At 45.0% G+C, this 25,798-nt stretch overlaps 1 protein-coding gene across 7 annotated transcripts in view; it reads right to left on the bottom strand.

Moving 5' to 3' along the window:
• COLQ (collagen like tail subunit of asymmetric acetylcholinesterase) overlaps positions 1-25,798 on the bottom strand; it is an 83,088-nt gene that overhangs the window by 51,531 nt on the left and 5,759 nt on the right. For 3 of the 7 annotated variants that reach the window (XM_027581753.1, XM_027581752.1, XM_027581757.1), the window contains exon 1: positions 13,059-13,164. In XM_027581753.1, coding sequence (XP_027437554.1) covers positions 13,059-13,164 — 106 coding nt within the window. Of the gene's footprint in view, positions 1-4,024; positions 4,107-13,058; positions 13,501-18,538; positions 18,634-19,104; positions 19,235-25,798 lie in introns of those variants that run through there. The other 4 variants (XM_027581756.1, XM_027581755.1, XM_027581751.1 and 1 more) reach the window with 4 other exon arrangements.

Raw genomic sequence — 25,798 nt, 5'->3', positions numbered from 1 at the left:
TGTTTAGAATAGGTAATACATTCATGTGATTCAAAATTCCAAGTCAAGTGAACATAATGAAAACTCTCCTGCTTCTGTACCAGTTTCAATTATTATTTTTAAGATTTTATTTATTTGTCAGAGAGAGAGAGAGGACAAACAGGGGAAGCGGCAGGCAGAGGGAGAAGTAGGCCCCCTACTGAGCAGGGAGCCCGATGCGGAACTCGATCCCAGGACCCCAGGATGATGACCTGAGCCAAAGGCAGACACTTAACCAACCGAGCCACCCAGGCGTCCCCAATTTCAATTATTTATTATCATTTAGTTTTCTGTGTATTCTTTCAGGAATATTTTATGCATAGATAAGCAGATAGGTAGGTATAATATATTCCTGTTCATCCTCAAAGGGTTACTTAAATATACAATTATACATATGCTACTCCTTCTTGGTTTCTTCATAGTATTTCTACGAGATTATTCTCTATAACTACATAAAATGCATCTACATTCCTTTCTTTTTTTTAAGATTTTATTTATTTATTTGAGATAGAGTGAGAGAGAGAGAGAACACGAGCTGGGGGATAAGGGGAAAGGGAGAAGCAGATTCCCCACTGAGCAGGGAGCCTGACATGGGGCTGGATCCCAGGACCCTGAGATCATGACCTGAGCTGAAAGCAGACGTTTAACTGACTGAGCCATCCAGGCGCCCCTACATTCCTTTCAATGGCTGCATAATATTCCTTCATTTGGAAGACATTTCCCCTGAAGCAGAAAGCAAAAACATTCTTTAAATTACCTTTACATAGCCTGAAAAATTAATGAGCAACATATTAAGTAATCTGCACAGAACACTGACTATGTGCTAAGAACTAGCCCACAACGACCTTCAGTATTATTGTTTTCTCCCTTTGACAGATAAGTAAACTGAGGCTCACAGAAGTGCCCAGGTAAGTGACAGATTCATAACTTGAACCAGGATCAGTTGTCTCCTTGTCTTAGTTGCTCTGCTCTCACACAAATTCCAACTACTTGTGCAGCCTGAGACACCACAAGATGATCTACTTCCCTCCTCACTCATTATTTCATTTGTGTTATTTTAAATGTTACAAATAGACTACGGGCTCCTAGAGTTAGTCTTATGAATCTTCTTCTTCAATATAATAGTCCAGTACATAGTAAGATGTGCAATAAATATTGGTCCTTCTGTTTATGGGAAGTATATCAAAAATTATATATCTCAAGTAATTGTCATAATTTAGAGACTGAGACAGGTTTAAACATACTACTACTAATAATAATAATACAGAGAATCTGAATCAATTCAAGTGGATTTTATCGCCCCATTTAGAAAAATAAAATTGAACAAAATGCAAAGTGGCGGTAGATGGGTATATGGTCAGAAAATTGAGCATCTTGGGGCGCCTGGGTGGCTCAGTCGTTAAGTGTCTGCCTTCAGCTCAGGTCATGATCTCAGGGTCCTGGGATCGAGCACACATCGGGCTCCCAGCTCCATGGGGAGCCTGCTTCTCCCTCTCCCTCTCCCTCTGCCCCTGCTCAGGCTCTCTCTCTCTCTCTCTCTCACTCAGTGTCAAATAAATAAATAAAATCTTAATAAAATACAGAAAATTGAGCATCTTGTCAAATCAGCCACCATTTTCTGGCCTTCTATTTGAAAATTTCATACTTAATAATCTTCCTTTTACTGCCTGGGAGGGCCCACACTAACAGGCCTGATGACTTGGCATCCTCTGTCCATTTTGAAAGGGGCAAGACTCATTCCATGTAAGGCAGACACGACATAGACGGAGGGCCCCTTTTCCTCACAGGGATAAATTGGATACAGGGAGTGGCTTGTCTTACCAGCTCGGTTCCGCACAGGATTGCACAATTTCCAGAGGGTGGACACTCTCAGGACTGCAGTGCCCTGCAGGAGTTCCCAGAAAGCTCACCTCCATCTGGGGAGGGAGGGAGGCCTGTGATTGACTCAGCCCATTGGCAGGCCTTTCTGCTGAGAAGTCAGTACGCTAAGACACTGTCCTCAGGTATGAGCCTGTGCTCCCCACATCTAGCAGGTCTAGTGTTGCCCCTCGAGGCACAACAATGCCTGAGTACATACTCTACCAGCTTAGAGCCAGGCCCTCGCATGCTTTCTCCTTTGATTCTCCAATAGCCCCTCAAATTACCTTCCATTGCATCCCTGTTTCCAGGTGAGAAAAACTGGCTCTGACATTCAAGGTACCCTGGAGCAGGGCTCTGAGCCCAGACTTCCAATTCTAAAGCCATGCCATGCACTGAGATGTCCCCTGCTCAGCCTCTGGCTTTAGATGGGAACTGGGAATTCTGAAATGGACTCTTCAGCACTATGAGCAATTCTCCCCAGCCTCAATAAAAGCAGATGGGATTATAGTAGAAATGAGGCCTCCTAGGAGGGGGCAAGTAGCCTGGATTCCAACCCTCTTACCACCATTTGGAATAATGGTTGCCACCAGTAAGTGAGCTTAACCATGTTCCAGGTGCAAAGCCCTGTACCTATTAGCTCATTTAATCCTCACTGCCACCTAATCAGGTAAGTACTCTTATAATTCCCGTTTTACAGAAGTGGAAACTGAGGAGTTGAGATATTAAACCAAGACTACTTGGCCAAGATCATTCAGCTAGTGGGTCATGAAAATGTCACTCAAGGCCAGAGCTATCTGAATATGAACCCCATGCCCTTTACGCAGATGCCATGGCTTCTCAGGTGCCAGTGCTCACAAGAGAAACACGTGCCAAAACCCCTTTGTTGTGTAGGTGTTCATTCCATAAATTAGCAAGCAACTCATAAGCCACAAAGTCAGAGAAAGTCTACGGCTTTAAAATCTGGTCGATCTCTTCATTTTACAGAAGAGGAAACGGAGTCTCACAGAGAGCCTATAGCTTGTCCAACACTACACATGTGTCCTAGGAGTTAGTGGCAGGTCCAGAGAAATAACCCGTTTCTTGAATATCTACCTCAGGGCCTTATTACCGTGCTGCAAGGTCTCTCTAAGAACATCAGTAAACAGGCAAGTTACCAGAGCCACTGACTTAAACGTGCCCGTACCTCCTTCCGGTTGGACCCGAACAAGAGAACCTTAGCAGCAATCACCATGGCGGCCAGCTCTAAGCCTGCTAGGCAGGCACACTCCTTCAGGGCTCCCCAGCAGAGAAAGTAGAGGCCAGAGCAGTTGCCTCAGGTAATTGAAGAAAATTTAAAAACCCCATGTACCCTTGCATACTTTGGGGAATTTCTAGGACCCAAACTGTCCAGATAGCCAGCTCAGCCTTCCACTCCTCTCTTTCTATGGGCAGACATGGAGAGTGAAGGAGAGTGCCACCCAAAATGATACCACTCCCTTGGGGCCCTCATGCTCCCTGGACACAGAGGACACTCTTCTTTTCCACTATTAATTTTCCCTACAATGACCTTGCTGATGCAGCTCTAACAATGATGGACTGGGAGGGGGAAAGGGCTGTTGTTCTTGCTTGGAGCCTCCCAAATCCTGAACACTAATCTCAACAGTTCAGAATTTGGTTTCTGAATGACCACAGAGAATCTGGAAACCTTTTCGGGGCTACTCCGTGAGGTCCACCCCAGTATGGATGACCTCAGACACCGAACCAGTTCTGTTTGGGCACGAAAGGGCAGCCCAGTTCTAACTTTCAATAATGATCCACCCCACGGGAACTTCCTATAGGGGACAAGTTGAAACATTTGAACAAGCCCCCAGGCACAGTAAAGTAAGGAAGCCCCGGCGGATAGATAGGTCTCTCTGGGTAGGACGGCTATCGTCACCCCATCCCCCACCTCCTGGGTCCCTGAGAAGCCCCATGCTAGGCCTGAGACCACTGGAATTTCCCTCCTGGAGCATGTGTCCCCAGAGAGAACTAGAGCTGTAGCAGGAAAGCTCCGGGGCTTTCCCCAGACTTCTCAGAAAGATACCAAGAAGGCCAGGTGAGCAGCAAGGCGGGATGAGTGGGGAAAGGAGTGGGCAGGCCTGGGAGGGAGGTAGACTGTCCAGCTCACATTCATCCTTCCTTCTTTGCTTTCCTCTCTTTGTTCAGCCCCCAGCTGGTTTACGGTGCAAAGCCCTCAGCGGCCATGAGGCCTCTCCTTCAGCTGTTGCCAGCTCCCAACACACGCCTCACGCTTGTGCTTATGTTGGTTGCTGTGGAGACAGAAGTGTGGGCTTGAATGGAGCTACATGCTCCTGGGCTGGGAGATGGAATAGGGCCAGGTGTATTTTTAAAGCCATCTGGGAAAGCCGGTCACCACGAGAACAGTCTTCTTCCCTGGTCAACATGTTCCTGCTTTAGGGACTAGTTCACAAACGCAAAATGGAAAATAGCTGAGCCCCCTCTTTTTTGCCTTAACTCACTGGATATTTTAAGCAATAAGTTATTGTGTGGGTTGTATTTAAATTTTTGCCTTTAACACAAATGCATCTTAGGGGAAATCATGACCCCTTGGCATGTGTACAGACACTGTGAGGTTCTGGAAATAATGACAGAAATAATGATACATTATACACCAAGACACTATTTTAAGTACCTTATGTTCATAATTAGCCCACTTCATCTTCACAACTCCTCTGTGAGTTAAATCCTGCTTTTGGCCACATTTTACATATGGGGAATCTGAGGCACAGAAAAGGCAATTTGTTTGCCCAACATCACAAAGCTAAAGAAAATACAAGGTTTGAACCCTGGCAGCATGACACCAGAGGCCCTACCCCAAACCACCAGAATATTCTGCCTCTACAGTGGTTTGGGGGCCAGTAAGTTTTGATTTGGAATTTTGACCCTGGCACTGTGTGACCTCAGCCAAGTGACTGCACCTTCCTGAATGTTACTTTCCTCTTTGGTAAAATGGGGGTACTACTGGCTTGTGAAATTGTTGTGAAGATTAGCAGTCATATATGTAAAGAGCCTAGCAAAGAGAAAGTGCTCAATGCAAGATAGCCATATGAGTATAACTCTCTTAAAGGATCAATGGTGGACGCAGCTGCTTCCCTGCCCAGATGCCCAAGCATCCCTCAGGCCCTATGGGCTTCTAGCTCCTACCACACACACCTGTGACTATGCCAGAGGGCTTCACCAGCTGTGAAAGTTGTTTGGGGCAAGCATGTCCCTAGGAGTTGGTGGGTAAATATCCCAGTCCTCTGTCTCTCTGTCTCTCCTGTTCCCCCCAGGAGAACTGAACCCCAGATGCCCACAGCAGCAATCTGCTCATGAGCTCCCTCTATGCTGACTGCCTGCCCTTCCCTATCTCACTTCCCCATGCCCTAGTGGGATCACCGCCTAAATAAACTACTGACACCCAAATCCTTGTCTCAGGGTCTGCTCTAGGAAGGAACCCAAATGAAGACAGTACACATGCCTGTGCCTTTTATTCTGATGCCACAGAAAGAAGAGTCATGGGACACTTTCCCCAGTGGAAAGGTAACTATGGGAGACTGAATAACAGTCCCCCAAAGAGGTCCAGACCGATCCCTGGAGCCTGTAAGTGTTACGTTATATGGCAAAAGGAACTCTGCAGATGGGATGACATTAAGAAGTTTATGATGGGGAGATCAAGTCGATGGGCCTTAAATATGATCACAAGTGGCCTTTTAAGAGAGAGGCAGAAGGGGGTGCCTGGGTGGCTCAGTTGGGTAAGCATCTGACTCTTGGTTTCAGTTCAGGTCATGATCTCAGGGTCATGAGATCGAGCCCCGAGTCCGGCTCTGTGCTGTGTGTGGAGCCTGCATAAGATTCTCTCTCTCCCTCTCCCTCGGTCCCTCCCTCTGTTCATGCGCTCTCTCTAAATAAATAAATAAAATCTTTAAAAAAAAAAAAAGAAAGAGAGAGAGGCAAAAGACTTGACACAGAAGAAGGCAATATGACCACTGAATTAAGATGCTATGCTACTGGTTTTGAAGATGGAGAAAGGGGCCAGGAACCAAAGACTGCAATGAACATAGCTTAAAACTAGAAAAGACAAGACGCTTTGCCAGAAAGCCTATGAAGGAAGCACAGCCTTGCCAACACCTTGAGTTCTGACCTCCAGAACCGTAAGAGAATAAATGTTTAAGGCACCGTCTTTGGGGTGGTTTGGTTCGTTCCAGGGGCCATAGGAAACTAACACAGTGGCTCCGGGGCAAACGTGGGCAGTGATTCTCAAAGTGTGGTCCCTGGACCCGTAGCATCAGCAGCACCTGGGATCTTAGTAGAAAAGCAAACGCTTGGGCCCGACCCCAGAGCTACAGACTCAGAAATTCCAGAGGTGGGGTCCAGTGGTCTGGGTTTCAGCGAGCCCTGCAGGTGATGCTGACGCTGGCTACAGTTTGGTGGTTAACCACAGCTAGCCATTAGACCACCTGGAGAGCTTTAAACACCGTCAATGCCGGAGCACTTGACCCAGAGAGTGATTCAATTGGTTTGTTCAGCCTGGTCACTGGGCTTCTGTAAAATATCCCAAGTGATTCTAAGGTCTAGCCAGGGCTGAGAACCAGCGCTATAGTTTGAGAATCGCCGATCTAAAACACTGACGTTCAAACTGAGCTCTGCAGAGCTTGGGAATTCTGGAAAAATAACCCAAGGCTTCTGAGGAGGAGGAGGCAGAGTCCAACCCAGCAGAGGTTCTGGCCCCAGACACCAAAAAGTCACATGCCCAGATGGGGCTAGACAGGTAGATGTTAAGGAAAGTAGACCAGGCGTTAAGACAAGAGGGCGCAGTGGGGATCTGAGGAGCTGGGACTGAGCAGTCAGCCAGCACTGCATTCCAAACAGTCCTTGTCATATCAGAATATGGCTTGTGGGTCAGGACTGCCAGGTTGTCCCACTTATCAAGAGTCTGTTGTTTTTTAAGAGACATCAGAAACATTTTTTTAAATGTTAAATCACTCTATTTTAAATGTTAGCAACTAAGGCAATGAAAAAAATTCCTTTTTTTGAAGCACTACAACATCTACCACATGAAGTGTGACCATAGCCAAACATGGAGCCTGGCTTTGGTCCTTGGGCTGCTCTGTGAGCTCCATCTGTGTGGCAGATGTCTTTTATTCCCCCCTGGGGCCCAGCTGGCTGGCCTGGCCAAGTTCTTCTCAGGGTGATCACAGGACTCCACAGGGTCCATCTGCTTGTTTGCTCACGGCTTCATCCCAGTTCCAGATACGCAGTTGGCACTTACTAAGTGTTTGTTGAATGAATACTTCTAGCCATTCTGTGAGACAGACTTTGACACCCATTTGACAGATGAGGAATTTGAAGCTCACTGCAGTGAAGTGACTTCCCTGCAATCACCTCAGCTCATGACCAACTCAATCAGGATTCAAACCCAGGACCCCCCACCCCCAGTATGGACTGTTGTGAAGAGCAAATACAAATGTAGCTGTGAAAATGGTTTGCAAAACAAGAGGTTGGGGGCTAATTCGTACTAATTAAAGAGTAATATGAGTAGGTGTTTACAATGTGAACTACATTTCAAGAAGATGGGACGCCAGCTTATTTGGTGACTCACTGAAGCCTGAGGGCTTTCTATTCATTCTGGAGCTATGCTGTTTTTGTGTGGTTGTAAATCTGGGGGAAGCAGAAGTGAGTGTGGCGGATGGTGACGCAGAGAGGTCCGGCCCTGGATATCAGAAGGGACAGCCTCCCATCTCACACCCAGCTCTCTCTATCTGAGCTGCAGCTGAACCCACAGCTTTATTCAGAGGCTTGGGAGGAGGCCAAGCAGGAGGCCAGCCCCCATGGAGAGCCCTCTAATTTAAGAGCCCTCTCTGATTGGATTATGCAGAGGAAATAGGAAAAGCTAAATCAGAGGAGATGGCTAGAAGTGCATTATGGAACATTAAACAGTGGCTGATCAGGATCAGACACAAATAAATGGCCCATAATCTACTGTCCAGAACATGAATGGTTCCCAAGTGGTGACCTGGCTGGCTTCCAGGCAGGGAAGTGCAGAGCTGGACATCAGGTCTTTTCGGCCACAAAACCCCTGCTCTGGCTCCTATCTCAGCAGCCAACAGAAGATTCTGGTGCCCAGACAGTATTCACATCTTTCCACATGATCTCATTCTATCGGACTACATTTGGGTCTTCTTATCATCTGGTCTGTGAGGCTTAGACCCAAACATCATCTGGGGAGCTCCTGCCTAGCTGGGAAACCCTGTATTGGAAAAGGGATGCCACATGTCCCTGTGGTGGGCCTAGGGTAGGTTGGCTCAGAGTGTCTGAAGAAAATGTCTGTGTAGTGCTATTCCCCTGGCTCCAGGAGGTCTCCTCCCCCACAGCACCTTGGTTGAAGCTCATTTTATTAGAGCATCCTTTAGTTTGAGTGCCTGTTAAAATGCAAACACCTTCAAAAGAGAGATAAAGTCATACCCTGGCTGGTCCTACACACTTTAGTATAAGGTAATCTTCAATCTCTTGCTAAGAGCTTTGGGCGTTGAAATGCTGAGGAGAAGGGAGGCGGGAGCAGGGAATAAAGAACCTAGAGGAGAGTTCCTGACGGGCAGAAAGGCAGTCTGCAGGACCTGAGGAACTAATATCACTGTTTGTCCATGGACACATTGGTCTACCTTGGTAAAAGCCCTGGACTTAAAGTCAGAGGGTAGGATTCCAGTCTCCAGATCTCCCCATTTTGTGTTAGCTCTGTGATCTTTTTTTTTTTTTAAAGATTTTATTTATTTATTTGAGAGAAAGCATGAGAGAGAGAGAGAGCACGAGAGGGGGGAGGGTCAGAGGGAGAAGCAGACTCCCTGCCGAGCAGGGAGCCCAATGCGGGACTTGATCCCGGGACTCCAGGATCATGACCTGAGCCGAAGGCAGTCGCCCAACCGACTGAGCCACCCAGGCACCCCTAGCTCTATGATCTTGAGTAAGTCACTTAACCTCTCTGAGCCTTCGTTTCCTCAGCTGAAAAGTGGGAGTCATGCCACACACATCCCAAAGGTGCTATGAGAATTATATAAATCAAAGTGTGTGGAAGGTCTGCCCTTCTATAAATACTGTCCTTGGGTCCGTGCCACCACATTCTAGAAATTGTACAACCACTGAGCTACATCTGTGAATGGATCTTGGAGCTGAGTCAATCCACAGACCCATAGTGAGCCCAGCCAGGGCCTGCCAAACCCAGGCTAGATCAGCTGACCATAGTTGGCTCACAAACACATGAACTTCGATGATAAATGATTGTTGTTTAAGCCACTGAGTGTCAGGATGGTTCACTACTCAGCGATAGTCAAAACAATACCAAAGTTACAGCTCCATAGATTTTAAATATTAGGGCCATGTTCAATAGAAATCATTCTAAAATATAGCTGACACTTATCTGCCTTCTTAAGCAAAATTAAGTGCACACAATTCAGTCTTCACTGGGTCATTCGTGCTCATATAGTGAAAAACAATTAATGTGCTGTAAGTCAATGGTGTTACCTACAGAACAGGGGCTCTAGAAATAATTCCAAAATAATTCCAGTCTACTATTCTTTTTGATCTCAGAATTATTCTCTGCTTATTTGTCATTTTTCTTATAATCAGTTTTGTCAGCTGGTTTTTTTTTGTTGTGGTGGTGGTGGTCATGGTGTCCATTGTAAGCAGGAACTCACTCTTCCCAGTCTAATGTGCTGCGCCTAATTTACCACCCTTCTAGAAACCTGCTATGCAAGTCTGCTAGAATGCTGTCTAAAGTAACAGTTAGTAGATTTGGAGTAAGGGCCTGAGCTGGTTTCCTGTATATCAAATGCATGTGCTTTAGTGCTGGGATTTCTATCATCACTCTTGGCCTCTTTGAGTCTTTTTGCTCTCTTCCGTGGTTCTCCTGCGGGACCCATCAGTGGAGGTTGCCAGGTAATGAACCTCTGACCTAGATAGCTGGTGCTGTGTCTGGAGTTGCTAGAATCCAGTCCTTCCTGAAGAGAGTGAAGGACTGGCTCAGCTATGAAGGAAAGTACTGCTCTACAAGCCTATAAGAGCTCTTCCTCCATCATGCTCTCCCTGGGCCAATTAGCACATGCTGCCTGTGTTTCAGCAGTAGACGACCACAGATTCCCCAGGGCAGAGGCAGGATCCGACTCATCTCTGTGTCCTCTGTAGCCTTTAGCATAGGGCCAGGCACATAGTAGGCACTCACTAGGGTATGGCGGGTCGCCCTGATTTCTATAAGCACCGGGCTTGTCTTCTTTGAGAGTAAGAATTTATAAATTTCTGAACATAGAATACTTCACCTCAAATTATTGGAAAATATTTTCAAAGGATTAAAGTTGTCCTGTGTCACAAAACAGTTGCCATTTCAGGGCATAAGTTTGTTTCTGAACCGTGCTATGAAGAAGCCATGGCAACTAAATGAGGGAACAAAGCTAAGAGACTCTTCAGGGGGAAGCAGGTAATTTTTGCTCTGCTGAGCTGTTACCTCCTTAGTGATTCTCCCTAAGTCTACCCCATTGTTTTACCAAATGCCTAAGGACCACAGTCACAAGCAGAAGATCTGGATTTAGAAGTTCCTCAGGAAAGGCCAGTGGCTGTGTGAGCTAGTGATTCCACATTCCCACCCCTCCCCCTCACTCTGTACCCCAGAAGCTGACCCCCATGGACTGCATCCAGAGGCTCCCCTGTCCTCTGGCTTTGGGCTGGGTTTGGCCAGTGGAAGGCACTGCCAAGAGGTGGTTGGACTGAAGGAGAGAGGTTGGGGTATTTCTTCTCTACTTTCTCCCTTGAGTCCTCTGTGGTCATAGCTCCAGCTCACCGGCCCCTCCTCTAAGGTTCCAAATCTTCTTGGCATCAATTTCCCCATTTCTTCCTCTTGCCTTTTCAAGCACAAGAGTGGTAAAGACTTCCCAAGGTTGCTGATTCCTCAACTTTCTTCATTGGTTCCCTTAACCCCACTCACACCTCTAAAGTGGTCCCTTCATTCAAGTCTTTTCATCTGAAGTGCTTCTTTTTCCTGCTGTTACCCTGACTGCTATAATCTATACAAAGTCCAACCTAAGAGATGTCTAAGCTATACCGGGGGTCTCTCTAGGGCAAGGAGTTTGGGGGAAAAAAATCAGAGGTTCTTTTCTCTCTAGCTTTCAGAACTTAGTAGCCATTTGGCTCTATCTAAATTATGTGATACAAAATGAAGGCAAGCCCCAATCTACAGATGAGAAAAGTTATTCCTTCATTCACTCATTCATTCATCAAACATTTACCAAGGGGCACCTGGGTGGCTCAGTTGGTTAAGCGACTGCCTTCGGCTCAGGTCATGATCCTGGAGTCCCTGGATCGAGTCCCACATCGGGCTCCCTGCTCGGCAGGGAGTCTGCTTCTCCCCCTGACCTCCCCCCATCTCATGTGCTTTCTCTCTCTCTCATTCTCTCTCTCTCTCAAATAAATAAATAAAAAAAATCTTAAAAAAAAAAAAACATTTACCAAGCACCTATTGAGTGCCGGGCACTATTCTGACCCTGGGGAAACAGTGATAATGTACAAGACAGTCCCTGCCCACATAGTGCTTATAGTCTAATGCTGACTGTCTCCCAGAAGTCAGAGCCCACCAGAGGCAGAGCTAGAACTAGAAGACAGAGTTTCCTTAAGTCCCGAGCCTTCAGCAGATTCTCAAAGGACTCTCTAGCCCAAATGAAGTTAAGAGCCCACTGATTTAGACCAAATTAACTACCAAGCTTCCCCATCAAGTAGAAGAATAATGACCCACTAGCTCCCAGAAGTGTTGTGCTCTCATGTGGAATCTGTGGGGGCATACTGTCACACAGCCCTCGTGACACAACCATTCACCTTTCCTGCCTACTCCTCACTCCCCAGTATTCTCCCCAAATCGCCCCCCCCCCCCGTGCCCCTCCACCCCCCTTCAGCTCCTCACATCTTTGTGATCAGCCCTTCTCCGAGGCACTTCCTCAGGGCCCTCAGACACTGGCAGTGCTGGGAGCACAGCATGCTGCTGCGCTGGGCTTAGAGACAGAGAGAGGTTGGGGGCTGGACTCAGAGGTATGCCCTCTCTGAGGACCTGTGTTTTCAGCAAAGGCCGTGAGAGTAAAATTTCTGCCTCCATGAAAGTATGTATGAGACTCAAGTTGGAGGGCATGACTGAAACTGCTTTTGCTGAGGGAGAGGGGGGAAGCCAGGGGTGGGGTGGCAGAGGTGAATGGAGGGGGGCTATGTGGGGACAGGCAGCAAGCCTGGGGTCTGCCTGCCTCCCTCAAGCCCTCTGGAAACATTTGAGTTTCCTCAGAAAGGTTTAAGTAGGCCCTGCCAGTAACACAATACTTCCCCTGCTCTGGGTCAGACGGGACAAGGGCAACCTGGTGCCTGGTGCCTGGTGCCCTCAGAGATGTCTGGCAGGCTGGCATGAAAAGCCCCCTGCCCCCAAATCACCCAGCCCTCCGCCCGACAGACACAGCCCACTCCAGGCCAGGCTGTCACTCTGGAAGCCTCCACCTCTCCCCAGGAAGCTCCCATCTCCCAGGACCTCCAGCTGCCTTATTTAGATTAGAATTCTCACCATAGGAAGAAAGCACAACAGGAAAGCAGACTGGGCTGGAGGATCAGTGGTTCTTGCTAGATCCCTCCAAAGGGCCCTGGCCCATGGGAGCATCACTGGACTCCCCTTTCCTCTAGTGGGATGGTCCTGGCGGTGCACAGTGCCCGAGCTCAGCAGAGCGGTGTTTGCTCCACAACATCCCCCTTGCATCAAGCCCCCTTTGGAAGGGGTGAGGGATGTATTCATAGAAACGTCTGGGACTCCTTTCTCTCTCACTTGTACTCCTCTGTGCCTTTCTTAAGCTCACTACAATTCCCAGTCAAAATGAAATCATGCAGCAAATGGGGAGAAGTGGGAGAGGCAGAAGTCATTTTTAAAAGGGTCTCTGGCTTTGAGCAGCTGGGTGGGGGCTGTTTGGAACAAGGACAGAGGGAGCTTCAGAGACAGCTCGGGTGACAGGAAGCTGCTGGGGTGGCTGTCTCCCTCCAGTCTCCCTCCTCCGAGAGCAGAATGGGGAAAATATCAGGGCACGTTGCAAAACAATCTTCCTTCCTCCCCCTGCCCCCGACAGATGGAAGAGAGGAAAGTTGTGGTCATCATTTACCTGCTGAAATGGGGAGGACGCTGTTGATGAAAGTAGGCTGAGACACGATAAAGCGGAAGGAAAGCTGAAGATAAATTCCCAAAGTCACTGGATTCAGGACAACCATGCTGGCTGGGGTCTGGCAAGTGTCAAGTTCTCAAGGCAAGGCTGCCGTGAAGCCTTGCTTATCTCCGTCTTTGTCCTCCTCACTGCTGTTTGCGCCTCTCTCTCTCTCTCTCTCTCTCTCCTCCCTCCCTCTCCCCCTCTCCCCATCTCCTGTCTCTCTCTCCTTTCCCCATGCCTTTACCAAGAAAGAATGCCAACCATTTCCCATTAAACCTCCGTACTCCACAGGGTTATATTTATCTCAAGCACTGGATCAAATGCGCACATTAAAATTAATATGTCAGAATTTTCTCTTTTGGACACTGAGGTAAGTGGCTACTGAAGAGCTGATGAAAAGGCAGCCAAGTCTCAAATGTTCACTAGAAGCAGTCCTCAAAGGGCAGACAGATTTCCTCATTATCCACCAGCATCTACCTGCTTGGAACTGAGGTGTCCTACAGCATCACAGAATCGGCTCTCCTGGTTCAAAGTGAATTTCCAAAGACCAATCCCTCTGCTGTCGGCCTGTGCCTTTTTTACCCACTGGGTGACAAACATAAAGTGGACCTTGGATTATTTTTCTTTAATCATCCAATAAAAACGGGGGAGGTATATTTTCCAAAATACTCCTTTTCTCTAGGAAAAAGTGTTTATTCTCTCTCCAGAAGCAGCAATCTTTTATCTCATCCAAAGCAAAATAAGTGAAAAGACAGAAAGTGAATGATTATCAAACTATATTTGGAGAAACAGCATCAATGACTTGATCTTTGGCTAGACAAAATTCGAGTAAAAAGTACTGCATCCTTAAATGAATACCTCTTATGAGTTTATAAAGCCTGTTATAGAGACCCTTAGATTTTTAAAATAATGAAAATAATCATCTACGGAGCTGTCCATTTTACTTTAATTTACATAATGTCCTCCCAGTGCCTCATGGGAGCTCATTAAGAAATGGTTCGGTAGTTAGTGGGCTCCCGCCGGGCCTCCTGGGGGAAGAGCACTGACCCTCATCCCGGGGGAAGGCAGAGTGTAAGGTGACACTCCCCAGCTCTTGCAGCAGTCCCATCTGACTCCTGGCTCCGCTGTGACAGCAGACAACCGTTTGACAGCTCTGAGCCTCAGTTTTCTCATCATAAAATGGAGGCCATGTTCCCTTTAAGGGTTTGTTGGAAAGGTTAAATGAGGTAACATGGGATGAATCATACATGAGCTAAAATCTGTGTACAGAGACAGCGAAAATGAAACCCAGGGAGCTGTGGTTCGGGCGCAGGGATGGCCACTGAAAATCTCTCCCATCCCTGTACGTGTGTGCCATTCTCCCCAGCAAGAGGTGGTGTCCACTCCCCCTCCCACTGAATCGGGCTGGCCTTGGGACTGGCTTTGACCTGTACAGGGTGGCAGAAGTCACACTGTGCCATTTTCAGGCTGAGGCCTTAACCGGCCTGGCAGCGTCTGCCCTTGTCTTTTCTTAGAAACTACCACACAAGAGGTCAGAACTACCAGATGGGCAACAGGGACGGGGAAGCATCCAGCCCCTGGTGCTTGGCCACCTCAGATGAGGCACTGACCACGCGAGTGAGGACAGCTTGAATCAGCTAGTCCCGTGCAGGTCTCCAGTTGGTGATGGCAGTCCCAGGAGTCACCCCTGGTGAGACCAGCTGAAGAACTGCCTAGGTGACCCCACCCCAGATTACAGACTCATGAGCATATAAAATAGCTGTTTTAAACCACTTGGTTTTAGGATGATTTGTTATGTAGCAATAGCTAGCTGACAAAGGGTTTATAAGAAAATCTTTTGAAAGCATGAAAAATAAACTTGGGCTACATTCAAAATTAACAGGACAGCTTTAGCTTTTCCCAAACTATCTGACGGAAGGATCTGTGATTGTTGGCTAAACCCACCAGGAAATTCTCAGGCTTGTTCTCCTTAACTCCTGAAACCTACAGTCTCAGCAGCGGGCTTTTGGGCTTTTGGTGGCTTGGAGAAAGCACGGTCTACCTTGGAGGAAGGTAACTCTTAAGTGACTTGGTGCCAAGAATCTGAACTTTCACCATCAGCTCAGATTCCTCCTGTGAAGCCAAATTTATTTCTTCCTTCTCTCAACACCTAGATCTCACTATTGACTGTGCAGTTGGCACAAGGTGGATCAATATGTCCTGCCTGTGACACCTGCTGCTACAGTTTTTGAGCTGCTTCTAAGTCACCTTGCGTTTCTATTTAACTTGTGTTAATGTCCCTGAAGATAGAACATAGCTTCTGTCCCATAGCTCTGTGTACCCCAGGACAATCCTTGTCACCTAATCCTCAACAATGTCAGTTAATTTGATCAAGTCACAGCACCATAGGATGAAAAGAAAAGTAGGAAAACTGGCATAATCTTATGCTCCAGGCACATTGAGTCAATTGCACTTGCAGCCCCCTCTTTGTGCCTTTGCACATACAGCTGGCTGGCCCGGGTCTGGTACAAGAGAGAGTTTTGGCAAGGGTGGGGAGAAAGTGAGAGGGAATGTGGACAGCCAGCCATGAAGAGTTAGGACCTGCCTAGGAGAGGCTGCATGTACACATTCACGCCACTGGGATATGAGTCACCTTTGCCCTTTGGGGAGGCCCAGCATAGAGGTATTAATAAGCCCCAGTACTTATGAAAACAACTCTGTAAATTTCCATTTCCCATGGACTGTGTATTTTATGAGCCTATTTCTTACAGGGTTACCCTGACTGAGAAGTTATCATCTTTCTTCAAATTCTCCTGGAAGGACTCTCAATCTTTCAGAATCTAATAACACAGGCTATTAGATTATCCAGAAGGAAATTATTTGAGATTTGTAAAAGGTTTACACCAATAAAGCCAATCAAAACTTGAGCTTTCTCTTGCAGGTCATGGAGGCGGGAGCGGACGTATACTGATGCACAATCTGATGGTACCCATCAACGCATAATATTCACATGTTGTTTGACCCAGAAAGTCCACAGAAATACTTATTCAACTGCCCAGTAGTTGGGGTACAAGGATGTTCATTATAGCTTCAGATTTGAAACAACCTGAATCTCTGTGAATATAAGATTATTGAATAAATCATGGGACCTCTCTTCAGTGAAACATTATACAGTCATTACAAAGAATAAAGTAGTCTTTGCAACAAACGATGCTGGAAAAATGAGTCTTCCATAAGAAAACAAACAAAAATTAATCTTAACTCTTACTTTGCCCCATACATAAAAATTAGCTCAAAATAGATCACAGACCTAAATGTAAGAGCGAAACCTATTAACCTTCTAAAAGAAAACACAAGAAAATCTTAGTGACCTTGGATTTTGCCTTTTAAATTAAATTTTTTTTCTTAAATAAAAATGGTATATATTTAAGGTATGTAACATGATGTTTTGATACACATATATTTTGTGAAATGATTACTACAGTCAAGCTAATCAACATATCTGTCAACTCATATGGTTACCTTTTTTCTAGTGAAAATGCTTGAAAACTACTCTCTTGGAAAATTTCAACTGTGCAAAAAAGTATTATAAGCTGTAGCCACCATGGTGTACATTATCATTCATCCTATATAACTGAACCTTTGTACCCTTTGGCCAATATCTCTCCACTTTCCCCATGTTCCCTAACCCCTGGTAATCAGCATTTGACTCTCTGTTTCTATGAAAAAAGTTTTTTAAATAGGACACAAAAAGCACCAATCATTTAAGAAAAGTGTTACATTGAACTTCATCAAAATTTTTAAACTTCTGCTTTTTGAAAAACAATGTTAAGTTGAAAAAACAAGCCAAAGACTAGGAGAAAATATTTGCAAAACATGTATATGATAAAGGATGTGTAATCAGAATTTATAAAGAACTTTTACAACTCAGTAAGAATGAAACAAACAACCCAATTAAAAGAAAAGGGCAAAACGCAGATACTTTACCAAAGGAGATATGTGAATGACAAATGAGCACAGGAAAAGATACTCAACATCATTAGTCATTGGGGAAATCTAAATTAAAACCTTAATGAAACATTGCTACATACTACTAAAATGGCTAAGTTTAAAAAGAATGACAATTCCAAGTGTTGGTGAGAGCTACTGGAGCTCTCACACACTGCTAGTGGGAATATACAGAATGGTAAACCACTTTGGAAAACAGTTTGGCAGTTTCTTTTAAAGTTCAATATATACTTATCACACCACACAATATTGCTCTTTGGTATTTATACAAGAGGAAATGAAACCTATATCCACCAAAAGAGACTTGTACGGGAATGTTCCTAACTATTTTGTTTGTAATAACAGGAAACTAGAAACAACCCAAATGGCCATCAAGTGGTGTAACCAACTGTGTACAAGGCAATACTACATGGCAGTAAGATGTAATGAACTACTGAAACAAGTTATCATGGGTGAATCTCAAATGCATTCTGCTAAAGTCAACACAAAGTTTACATACCGCACAACTTCATGTATAAGGCATTCTGGAAAAGGCAAAACTTACTGGGATGGAGAACAGCTCAGTGGTGACCAGCGGTTAATGGTCATCAGAGTCAGCTACAAGGGGAACTTTTGGTGGTGATGGAACTGTTCTTTATCTTGAGTGGTTGTTGTTTGTCTACTTTGTCAAAACTCATCAAACTGTGCTCTTAATAAGGGTGAATTTTATGTGAATTTTCCTCTCAATAAACTGGACTTTAAAAACATAAGGCAAAGGTGGTTCACATCTATGCCTGGACGTGGAAGGCTGTCCACAGAATATTGCTGAGTAAAATTAGAAAGATGCAGTGCATCTGACCAAACATCTGACCAAACAAGCAAATCTATTTATCAATTATTTATATGTGCAGAGAGAAAGATCTAGAATAGTATACATTGCACACTTGGGGATGGAGGAATGTGAGATAAGAAGGAGGGAAATTCTCTTTTTAATCTTATACATACTTGTCTTATTGGAAATTTTTACAATGGGCATAACTTAATTTGTCATTTAAAAAGTTATTTTCTTAACAAAATCAAATTCTTGGAGTAAAGAAAGGGGGAAAAAGGTGTCTTTTCTGCATGTATAGGGTCCAACAAGTCCCTGCCAATGTGCTGAGAGGTACAGACAGACCATTTTTGATCGGTCCTGCCAGAGAACAGGGCTCTGAGCATGTTCTGGCCTGGAATTAAGGATGATTCAGTTATGCTTAGGCCCTGGCCACCTCCCACCGGCAGCTGCGTCAGCAGGAGAGAGGTAAGACTGGGAAACTAAGAAGCCCAGGGAAAGTCCCTCCTCACAAGCTCCCTGGCTCGTGGCAGCTCAAGCTGAAATCAGAGCCAGAACCCATGTTACCTTAGGATGCAACGGAAAGACCCACCAGAGAACCAAAAGAACTAGTAGGAAGTCCAATGAGACAAATTAGACTCACCTGGGCATTGAGCCTGCATTTCCATCTCCAGGGCAGGGAACTTGATCAGCCTCACTTTCAGGGAAGAGATTTGCACTGAGTTGGCCTTGAACCACCTGGATGCAATCACAATAGCAGCAATAATCTTACCCAATTCAGTGTTTCCCAAACTGTGCTTGAGATACACACATTGTAAGAGATACTCAATTTTTTAAAAAGCAGAGTTCACATAAATTGAAAAACACTGTCTATTTTATGTCCCTCTTGGAAATTTATAATATATGTGTATACTAAAACCACTGGGAAGTCCTGCAGTAAAGAAACCTATTTGCTTTGCCTCGAAAAGTATTTGACTCTCAAACCCAATTTTATTTAATTGCTATTATTTGATTCCCCCTTTTTCTTATCTATGTTTTATACAATAAACACATTACTGACATGCTAGACAAATAATTACTATACTGGACTTTATTTTTTATAAAATCCTTTTTATCATTTTTCCCCTTGGTTGTTCATGAGGGAAGCAGTGGGACTAGATTTGTAATTCCCATTTTACAGATAAGGAAACAGGCTTATGCGAGGCTTACAAGGGGAGAGCAGCAGACAGCAGGTCACTGGCAGGTGGAGTGATGACTGGCAAGCCTGGACCCGAGCCTCATGCTGGTACACATAGCCAGATGACATCAGTGCTCCCAAGCCTGGACTTGTTCTCGAAGGGAATGTCAGTCAACCTTACCTTTACCTGAAACTGGACCTAGGAGTGCTGGGCGTTCAAGAATCGTTCAGCTCTGAAGATGCAAAACCCACACTCTTGGTAGGGAGACAGAAAAGCTTTTATGGCAGGAAGTGAGAGAGGGCTAGAGACTTCAGAGGAGATCCCCAAATGGTTTACGACAACCGAGGAGCAATGGTTCTTGAACTGAAGCCTGTAAGAAGGGAAAACATCTTGATTCCCAAGCAAAGCCAGTTTCCTGATGTTACTTATTTCAAGAATCATAGAAATATATGAACTCAAAATAATTTTTTTTAAGATTTTATTTATTTATATGAGAAAGAGCAAGAGTGAGAGAGCACCGGCAGGGGGAGCCTCAGAGGGAGCTGCAGAGGGAGAAGGAGAAGCAGGCTCCTCACTGAGCAGGGAGCCTGATGCGGGGCTTGATCCCAGGACCCTGAGATCATGACCTGAGCCAAAGGCAGACGCTTAACTGACTGAGCCACCCAGGCACCCCCTCAAAATAATTGTTAAGCTACCAAAGGGCATAACAAATTTTAGCCCCACTCTTGACGGTGGGTTGGTGAGTTTGTCCCAAATTTCAACTAGGGTGAATCCCAGAAAACTTAGTTGACATTCACTTCATTCTCTTCTGGCCAGTCCAAATGCATGTTCCTAGTTGATTGCTATTTGTATGTACCATGTGTTCATTGCAAAATTTTATTTTTATATCTTTATTGGAAGAATATTACCACCCCAACCACACTGCCTCCCCCTTACCTCAACTCCACTGCCCCATCACATCACCTCTACCACAATCCCACCTAGAGACAATGGTTCCTCTTGTATTCCAAGAGATTGGCTGGAGTACAGAGGAAGGGCTACCTCACAATTTTATTTGGTCCACGATAAAGACAAAGCATCACTTCCTTTTCTTTTTTGAGAGAGTGTGCGTGCACTTGTGCCAAGCTGGGGGTGGGGAGGGGCAGAGGGAGAGGGAGAGAGAGAGAATCTTAGCATGGAACCTGACATGGTGCTCAACCTCACGATCCTGAGATCATGACCTGAGCCAAAACCAAGAGTCAGATGCTTAACAGACTGAGCCACCCAGGTGCCCAGACAAAGCAGCATTTTCAAATGATTTAGTCTCTGTACAGCCAGAAGGAGAAGTCAAGGGTATGTGGCTGGGTTGTTTGGCAAGGCCCTAGAACAGGACCATTCCTAACACACTGATAGATCAATACTGACCCAGGCTCTGAAGTAATGGGTGGGAAAGGGCACTGCCCGTGCCATGTATAATGACACATCCTCCCATCCCATTCTGGGAAGGGAGATCTTGGCCAAGACAATCATCGGAAGCTACTGAGGAGCGTTTTAGAATCACAGACTCTTAGGAAACAATAAGCTATGGCAGAGGGGAGAATATACACAGGCACTGCAGCGCATGCTGCTTTGGGGTCCACGTTCCTGTAACCAGGAGGTTCTCCGTCCTTCAGGCTATAGCAGAACAAACTGCACAAACTAGGGGCCACGGTATGTTCTGTAGGTAATCCACTCCTTAAAGTCTCAAAGTGCTTTACAAATAGCCCACAGAGATAGGGTTGTCTGCAAGGCCAAATGTATACCTATACAATCTAGAATAAGAACAGGTGACTTTTTTTTTCAAGCACTGGAGAGAGAAAAATTTTCCATCCGGTTATGGATTATGTGATTACCTGTTTCCTTATATACAGAGTTACTGAACGTAACTGTGCTGTTTCACAATCACACTGTCCTGTGTCCTGTGTCCTCAGGAAGGGGAGGCACAAGGCTAAATTGGAGAAGATGGAAACAGAAAAAGAATGATTCAGGAAGGTGAGAGGGAGGTCAGAGGATTTATTCATTCATTCATTCATTCATTCATTCAACAAATATTTACTCAGTTCCTATTGTGCCCAGGCAAAGACCTAGGAGTTGGGGATTCAGCGTGAATCAAATGTACAAAATTTCTTGCCCCCAGGGACCTACATTCTAGTGGCAGTCTCAAGATAGACAAGAAGCATATACAATAGAAGTCCAGGGGTATTCAGTGTAAGGCAGAATAATGGAGAGATATAATTAATCAAGAGGGCTTCCATGAAGGGTGGTAAGAGGTAAAGAAATGAAGGAGGTAAGGAAGAGTTTTGAAATTAGGCCTCAAGGAGAGATTCATGAAAGAGTTGGAGGTAATTCTGACCCTAAGGGATGGAAATACCAACACCAGCCCCTGTTCACTAAGCATCTATTATACTAGTACACATGTTATTTTTGTAAATCCTCACAGCAACTCCATGAGGTAGGTGCTACTATCTCCGTGTTACAGAAAAAGAAACAGGGGCTTATAGGGCAATTTAGGTCACCTGCCCAAGGCCACAGAGCTAGAACACAAAGTTGGCCGCATATCCCAAAGCCTGGGTTCTTTACACCACACTAGCCAGCGCCAGGTCCAAACACCTCAGGGAAGGAGGAGGCAGGCGAGGGCAACTGCTCTGGCCCAGGGCTCAGAGTGGGCATGAACATGGCCCATCACGGGCCAGAGTCCTCAGAGGGAAACAGAATGAGCTGAGCTTTGGTGGTAGACACAGGCAGATTCTGGCAGCCTGGAATGGCAGAAGGTCACTTCCAAATGTGCATGACTGGACAATGACCCGACTGGGGGGTCATATTTTATAGGGGCATTCCACCTCCTGCTCGTGCTGGGCATTGCTAGCAGGGACAGTTTACCTTGTGTTCTCCTTGGCCTAACAGCCAGTTCCCGAATACCTGCTCTTCTTTCCTCCTGGAAAGCCATGCTCCCACCCCTTCATGTCCAAGTGCTCCCAGTTCTCCCAAGTTGCCAGAAGGAATGTGTTCCCCCCACCACCCTGGAGCTTCCCTAGTGTGTTCTTTGATTTTCATTCTTGGCAGTGTGAGTGGTGGCAAGAGCTATGGTTTAAAGTCAGACAGTAGCTGGTTCAAATCCTGGCTCCACCACTCACTGTGGAGAAACTCTTCAGGAGTTTAAGAGCGGTAACATTCTCTGATGTTACCTCTATGAAGTGTAAGTGATTAACCTTGAGTTTCCTTGGGCTAGGAATAGCCGTATCTCAGTACTCATCTCTTTCCCTTCAGGACTCCTGACTAGGGGCCTCCATGAAAGCCTGATAGCAGCCAAGTGGGAATCAGGAACATTTTATCTGTACTTTTTTTTAAGTAGGAACCACACCCAGCGTGGAGCCCAATGTGGGGCTCGAACATGTGACCCCGAGATCAAGACCTGAGCTGAGATCAAGAGTTGGAAGCTCAACTAACTGAGCTACCCAGGCACCCCAGGAACACTTTATTAATTGTGGTAACCAACCAAGACCGAGTCTGGCAAAGGCTGAGTTGGAAGATGTTGGCTAGGCTGGTAAGCCACAGAAGATTGCCTGTTTCTTCCCCCAAAAAACGAAGATGCCAGCCCTTCTTTGGGCTTCTTCTTGCCTCCCCCCACAGCAACAAGAATAAGGAAGATGGGACAGAGGCCAGACCTGGGTGAGCAGCCCCTAGGAAGCCCCTGACCCCATGTATAGGAAAAAGACAGGTGGTTCCGCCATAAAGCTGATCTTCAAGGCAGAGGGACCCTGCCCGTGGGCAAAATGGCTCAATGCATGTCCTGGGTTCTGAATAATCAGACCAATAACTCCTTTCCTTCTGGAGGACATGGGGACATAAACTTGGAAGGGGGTGGCCCAGAGTGGAAGTGTGGAGAGAGAGGTCTCCTCTTCAACAGTATGGATTTGATATACCACTTGTAAAATATCTTATACAATGCCTCACCACATAATAGGGGCAATCTAAACTATTCAGAAATAAGAACACTTACGTGTGTAAGTATATATGCAAATGTAAATGTAGCTCTGGTCTACACATTCAATCTTGTAATATGTTACTTAGCTATATTTTATTTCTGAGTAAATTTTTAACTACTTGAGCACAAGGATCATGACTGCTTCATCCGTTTATCCCTCTAAGTGTCAACGCAGATACACAGCTGGTCTTCAAAGTGTTGAACAAGTTAATGAATTGATTTGCATGGTACACACAAGATAGATAAACTGCACTGCAGTATATCCAAAACCTTAAGAGTAATTCCGGCTGGATCAAGATTCCCTTTGTCATGTCTTGGAACAGAACTGCCTCTTGCCAAGGGAACCATGAGTTTGCAGCTGCAGAGGAGTTAGTTTTGAACGAAATGACACATGCAAGGCAGCTTGCACATGGTCTGGCCTTTAAATATGAGGCTCCAGAGGCCCCTCTCTGAATTGGTGGCTTTGTGAGTGCCTTGGCTCCCACCTGCCTCCCACAGGCTCTCTGATGTTCCAGATGCCTCCTGTGTCAGTAATACCATCTGGCCTGGAACTGAACAACCCACTCTGCCTAGGTCTGGCTTCAGGAAATAAATGTCATCAACCCCTAAAAATAGTCTTCAGACAGGGAGATGTTGATCTTCTCTCGATTACAGTCTATGGTTTTCCACACGCTGCCTGGAAAACGCATGAACCTAGGGTATTTGTTTGCTAGGGTTGCTGTAACATACCACCACGGACTGGGGAGCTTCAGCAACAGACATATTTTCTCACAGATCTGGAGGCCAGAAGTCCATAAACACCTGGACAGGAGAAAAAATTGGCCAAGTCTCCTTTCTTGGATGCCTAAAACTAAAAACTTATGAATCTGGAGTAAACAGGTCTAACTTTAGCATGCACCAGATCACCCAGAGGGTTTGTCAAGACACGGATTTCTGTTTCTGACTCAGAATGTCTTGGAAGTTGGGTGGGGATTTTCACTTCTTATATTGCAAGGTGCTGTGTCTGCTGGTCCATGGACCACACTTTAAGAACCACTGGTCTAAGGGTTCAGTCAGCAAAATGAGTGTATCCACGGTGATTGAATTATTGGGGCATAATTATCCAGATGACCATTTCAGCAGGGAATTTTGGACAAATTTATAACTTCCCTACAGAATTCTAATTTGTAGCAGTGTTCTTCTGGTCTCGTCTTCTCCATGTTCCTCCCCACCCTTTAAACAGCACATCCACCCTAAAACATATGTAACCATATTTTCAGATTCCGGTTTGTAATTTTATTTCACTTTATTGGTGCAGAAATTCTCTGGAAGAGGCCTGTGGTTTGCAAATTCAAAGATATATTTTGAATTGAAGACAATTTAAAAATACATCTCACTACTTTCTTTTTTGTCTTTCACATACACCCCAAATTTCTTTTACAATTCCCCCCTTACATATCAGCTTGAAGTCCATTTTTAAAACAGAACAGTTCTTGAATTAGGAACTCTACAAACTCAAGGCAACTGATAAGTGATAGCATCCAATATGCAAATGACCTTCTAAAGTAATTTTCCATTTTTATTCTTGCCCTATTTCAGTCAGTCTGGGAGATTCCTGGAAAGAACATGTGCTAAAAACATTTCCATCTATATTAGTAGTTGGCTCCATAAATAGCCAATTTGTTCTACTTTTCTCTGGATCATCTTCAACCCTATTTGCCTAAGCTGAGTCACACTGTCAAAGAAAACTGTAATGGTTTATATTCAAATCGTTCAAACTCGTTAGTCCCAGTGTACAATTATAAACACAGTGAGAGAAAAAGGAAAAAGAAAACAATAATATATTCCCTGAAATTGGTAACGTTTCTATAATGAAGCAACAGAAAGAGAAATTAAGAAAACAACTCCATTTACAATTGCACCAAAAAGAATAAACTTAACCAAAGAGGGGAATGACCTGTACTCTGAAAATAATGAAACACTGATGAAAGAAACTGAAGATGACACAGACAAATGGAAAGATATTCCATGCTCATAGATTAGAAGACTTAGTATTGTTAAAAGGTCCATACTACTCAAAGCAATCCACAGATTCAGTGCAAACCCTATCAAAATACCAACAGCATTTTTCGCAGAACTAGAATAATACTAAAATTTGTATGGAACCACAAAAGACCCCGGATAACCAAAGCAATCTTGAGAAGGAAGAACAAAAATGGAGGTATCACAATTCCAAATTTCAAGATATACTACAAAGCTGCAGTAATCAAAACAGTATGGTACTTGTACAAAAACAGAAACATAGATCAGTGGAACAGATAGAGAGCCCAGAAATAAACCCACGATTATATGGTCAAATCAATCTACGACAAAGGAGGCAAGAATATACAATGAGGGAAAGACAGTCACTTCAACAAAAGGTTCTAGGAAAACCAGACAACAACAAGCAAAAGAATGAAATGGGACCACTTTCTTACACCACACACAAAAATGAACTCAAAATGGATTAAGACCTAAACGTGAGACCTAAAACCATAAAAATTCTAGAAGAGAGCACAGCAGTAATTTCTCTGACACTGGCCATATATACCATTGTTTTTGTTGGTGACCTCTCTCTCTCTTGCTCTCTCTCTCTCCAGCCAGTGGTCTATTTTTATTTAGAATGGAATATGGCTTTTAAAAAATAATGAATGTAAAGTATTTACTATGCAATGGTTTAAAGGAAGGATCAAGATGTATTAAA

This window comes from Zalophus californianus, chromosome 1 (assembly GCF_009762305.2).
Source record: "Zalophus californianus isolate mZalCal1 chromosome 1, mZalCal1.pri.v2, whole genome shotgun sequence".
Lineage (NCBI taxonomy): Eukaryota > Metazoa > Chordata > Mammalia > Carnivora > Otariidae > Zalophus > Zalophus californianus.
This window is presented reverse-complemented; position numbering and strand designations above follow the sequence as displayed.